The sequence below is a fragment of the Pteropus alecto genome, unplaced genomic scaffold, assembly GCF_000325575.1.
Source record: "Pteropus alecto unplaced genomic scaffold, ASM32557v1 scaffold63, whole genome shotgun sequence".
In the NCBI taxonomy this organism is placed as follows: domain Eukaryota; kingdom Metazoa; phylum Chordata; class Mammalia; order Chiroptera; family Pteropodidae; genus Pteropus; species Pteropus alecto.
Genome location: NW_006434897.1, coordinates 435,077 through 439,850, shown reverse-complemented (window position 1 = coordinate 439,850; position 4,774 = coordinate 435,077). Strand labels below are relative to the sequence as shown.

General features: G+C 37.0%; 1 protein-coding gene across 1 annotated transcript in view; it reads right to left on the bottom strand.

The window, feature by feature from the left end:
* Positions 1 to 581: 581 nt before the first annotated feature.
* The window catches only part of PKD2 (polycystin 2, transient receptor potential cation channel), a gene marked incomplete at its 5' end in the record, with an annotated part of 56,404 nt that continues 52,211 nt past the window's right edge, over positions 582 to 4,774 (bottom strand). The window contains 2 exons of the mRNA XM_025046016.1: positions 582 to 2,938; positions 3,283 to 3,430. Of these exons, the coding sequence (XP_024901784.1) occupies positions 2,702 to 2,938; positions 3,283 to 3,430 (385 nt within the window). The remainder of the gene's footprint in view (positions 2,939 to 3,282; positions 3,431 to 4,774) is intronic.

The following is a 4,774-nucleotide window of genomic DNA, read 5'->3' as shown; positions in this document are numbered from 1 at the left end:
TCTGGGTAAAATTAAATATGTATATCCCTGGGACTCAGCACTCTTGACTCCTGTTATATACCCACTGAGGAACTCATGAAAAATCAACAAGGGAATTAGGTACAAATATTTTGGAATGGCAGAAGTATTAGGGACAACCTGTCACTAATGTGTGGTGGCTAACACTATTCAATCATCAGAATAACTTACTAGAGGTACATACTGCAGAGGAATTAACGTGTCAATTATGTTTTTCAACATAAAAAGGGAAAATGCTGTCTACGGCCATGCCACCCTGAACAAGCCTGATCCAGAATGATCTCAAAAGCTAAGCAGGGTTGGGCGAAGTTAGTACTTGGTTGGGAGACAACAAGACCAGATATGCTGTAGGCATAAAAAAAAAAAAAAAAAAAAATAAGAGATTGTAAGCTGACAAGGTCCTTGAAATCTGTTAGGGTTGCGTTGCCTAAAAAAAATAATAAAATAAAATAAAAAGGGAAAATGCCTTTTTGAAAGTCTAAGCCTTTACTACTGGGCTCATGATCATGATACCGGGCAAATTACCCAACTGCGTCTACTTAGGAAACCGCCAAACTCTTACATACGCTTTTATATCACGTTTTTATTAAGAAGTAAAGTGCTCAGTATTAAACATCAATGTAATTCTCGATTGTTGAGAGATACCTGCATATATAACATCTCAATAATATTAATATAGAGAGGAAGATGACAAGGGAAGGATGAAGAGGGAATTCTCCATGATTAAAGAAGAAAAAATATGTAACTTATGGGTAAAAAAAGGATTTAGCAAAATTTTATAGGTGAAATGAAAACAGCATAATAATAAGTATCATAAAAGACTTTCTAGTGACCATAATTGATACATGGCACGTGGTCAATATACATGGATACCACATAATGGCTGCACTTCAAACTGAAGTTTGTTTACATGTAACAACATGATACACATACATAAATACACTCACTATCCCTGGAATGCAAACTTTAGTACCTAGTAATAAAGGACTTTGTGCAGCATCCTTCAAATAAAGATGGAAATAAAGCCATGGGAAATAACTGTTAAAGAAACCAATGTGTATCATTTATACACGAGCCAGCTTAGAAAGGTTTGTTTGCCCATGTTTTCATTGAAGATTTGACTGATATATTTTATCAATTAAATAATAGAAATGTGCATTAACACACAGCGTTAAAAACAGGGCTCTCTTCTATTATTCTCCAAGTGAGTTATTCACCAGCATGGCAGGTATTCTCTCTTGCTTGTCTTATTAGCTGTCAAAAGGGTCAACACTTTTGAAAAATAGATTTTTATTTTTTTCTGAGAAATACTTATTCCCATAAATTTAGTGAGACTCTCTCCACATAAAAAAAAAAAATTGCTGCAAACTCAAACTTTGGCTAATACTTTCTGATAAAAGATAAACTTTCAATACCCAAAATTCCTCTCATTAAATTGAGCTTGTACAGATTTGAATTTCTAGTTCTGAAATGGAGGATCGAGTATTTGAGATACGTATTCTTAAAACATTATAAAACTCAAACTTTTGTTTTATAATTTTTATATGAATTTAAAAACTTTTAAAATTGTATTTTAAATGAATGTATTTGCTGAGTTAAAACTTTCAGTGCATATTAAAAAATTTTAATAAGTTGTTCTTCCTAGATTAGTTACATTACACTCACTTACAAATTAGATGAGCCACATTAGAAAGAGAATATCTAAATAAATCTTTATACTAAACTAATCATGAGAAAAAGTCCAACTTAGTGATAGAATTCCTTCCAATTCTCCTATGTTATGGTTAGAGATGACATTTTAACACATAACTGGTCTTTGGTGGTTTCATGTAGCTCTCTTCAAATGAGAGCGGAAACAGTGAAAAATTAAGTGAAACGGTTATTCTCACAGATATTAGATATGCTAAAATAATAAAAAAGCAGAGTACTCAACATTTACCTTAATCATTCATACAAATTCTAGCACAATGACTACATACCCATTCTCTTTGGAGTTCTTTTCTAGTTTATCTTTTAGAAAAGTTTACCCCAAGAAGGTAGTTAAAGTAAGAGGCTCCTTTCTTACAAGAAAGCTATGTAGTAAGCCCATGAGCTAAGCCCGATGAGGAAGGAGTGCTCCTACTTTCCCTTCACACACTGGGCAAAAATGACAATACTGATTTTTGTGACTTGAAAATGAAACTCAGAAGCCTTTTGACAGTTCTCTTCTAGCTTTAAAAGGTGACTTCATTGTCAACTGAGACTCAGTCATGGTAGGAAGTGGGCATTCCACTCCCTATATCTTACAAAGATTTTTTTTTCTGTACTCAATATTTACAACTAATTTCTCACAAGAGAGGAAAAAAACTTTGATCCATGGGCAAAGTTTACCTAAAATAAATTAAAGTGCAGAAGAATTAACAATTGGTCACAATGACCAGCAACATATGGTGGTCAGGGCATATAAATACAGTGGGTCCTGAATTAACGTCGTTGAGTTATAACGTTGATGAGATGCGGAGGAACTTAACACTTGCGTATGTCAATGAGCCTATGGTAAAGCCAGTTTCATTATGCCTCATTTCACCACCGTTCCAAGAACCTGTCCACAATGTTAAGTGAGGACTTACTGCAGTGTCGTTGCTATGGAAATTCAGGACAGCCTTCTTCTCACCTATTAGGAACACATTTACGAACACATGTCCTAGACGTTGATATTGGAACTGCCGGTTCCACCCGTGCCTTCTATTCCTTCCGTAGACTGAGAGGAAGAAGGGCGGGAGCTTCTGGGGTGAGGCTGACCATTTAGACCCACAGGTGTGCCTAAACCATGACTTATTTGGGAAGCTGCATCATCGGATTCCCAGCGTTCCAACTCTTCCCGCACTAGCCGTTCCATCTGTTCCCTGTGGATTTCACTGTCACAACCCAGTCTTTCATCCTAACGAAGGAAAAAAAAAACATGTTAGGGAATAGTGATGCATATTCTTGTACTTAGAAATTGCTCTAGGAATTCTGGGGGCCAAATAATCTGTCTATAAGAGGTAAGGCTGGAGATTCAGAGCATGCAACAGCAATTCTCAGTTACTAGAGTAACTTTTGCTTAATTCTACTATCTAGCAAAGGCAGGACCATCAGTATGTAAAGCTTAAAGAAAATAACACCTCTAGATAATCATTTGATCTACAGTTATGGAGAGAGAGAAACCTCAAATTAAGGGTTACAAAAGACGACTACCCTGATATTTTACAGAATCAGGGCATTTCTGTTTCAGGCGACCATTACCTCGGCCACGCCATCCAGCAGCCTTCCCAGCACCTCTCTCCTCTTCAGTTTGGCCCGCTCCATGATCTCCAGCTTCACTATCACAGCATCGATCTTGGACACAATGCTGCCGATGGAGTGCTCCATTCGGTCCACTCGTCTCACGAGGCTGCAGGAAACCACAGTTGAGTGGGACAAAGCCAGTTGTCTTTTCAGCCCAGTTGGCTTTTCAAATGGAAGTGCTAAGATTTGTCCTTAAATAATATGATAATCTGAAATATTTTCTAAGCATTCTCCAATTTTAGAGATAAACCCTCGTACATTGCTGGTAGGAGTGCTAAATTTAACAAAGTTTCTGTAATTTAACATTGCATCAGAAGTCTTAAAAATATATGCCTACCTTGTATTCATATATTCCTTGTTTTAATAACTTTCTAAAGGAAATAATTAAGCATACATATAACTTTTGGCTAGAAAGATATTCACTAGAGTTCTTCTTTCAATAGCATGTCACTGATAAATGATTACATCACATAATTAACAGAGATTATTTAAATATGTTGTTGTTCATATATGCAATGGAATTTTAAGCAGACACCAGAAATTATATTGTGACAGAATATTTAATGAAATAGACTGATGTTCAAAATATAGTAAGTAAATAAAGCAATTAAAAAGCAGTGTGTACACTTATGATCTCGTTATTTTGAATAGACAACATGTTATATAAATACTTATAAAATATAAATAGGAGATGACTTCTAGAATAGTGACATGAGGGCTTTGTAGGCCCTCTCCTCAGTAAAAGAACAGTAACTATTGAATGTTATTTGAAAAAAATTTCTAGAGATTTTCTTAAGGGTATAAAGCAAATAAACAAGCATTTACTTAATAAAATATACTAAATTCAGTAAAATATACTAAATTCAGTGAAATTCTGTGCCACCTGAGAAACAATCTGCTCCCTGTCTACCACTCCCAGCTCAGTGTGACAGAAGAACCACTCTGGATATGTGAAGCAAAGGACACAGGGCTCTCTCTCCCCTTAGCTCCCAGTGGAGGGCTACAGTATCTTTCTGGGAAGGGCAATCTGCCAGTATATCTCATCTCTATACCCCCACCCCCAAATCCATGTCACAGAGGCTCTAATCCAGATAAGAGTAGCTGAGAGGTGAGGCTCTTTCACTTCCAATTGTAGGGTGGAGTTTCCATGCCAGGAGAGGCAAGCTGAGAAGACCAAAGGTTGCTATCCCATCCTAATTACCTTATTCAGGAAGCAGGGTGTCACTTTGAGAGAGATGGACCGCTGTCCCTGCCCCTACCTCTGGAACAATGGCACAGAGATTTCACCTCCGTAGGGTTAGCCCGTAAGACAGAGAGCTCCAAAGCTCCCCGCCAAGTGAACTGGCTTTATTTGGATCAGAATGTGGGACATTCAAGCCTAAGAGTGCTCCTGAAAGCCATGGAGATGGTAGTAATAAGCAGTGAACAGGAGACTGGTTACTTCATGAGG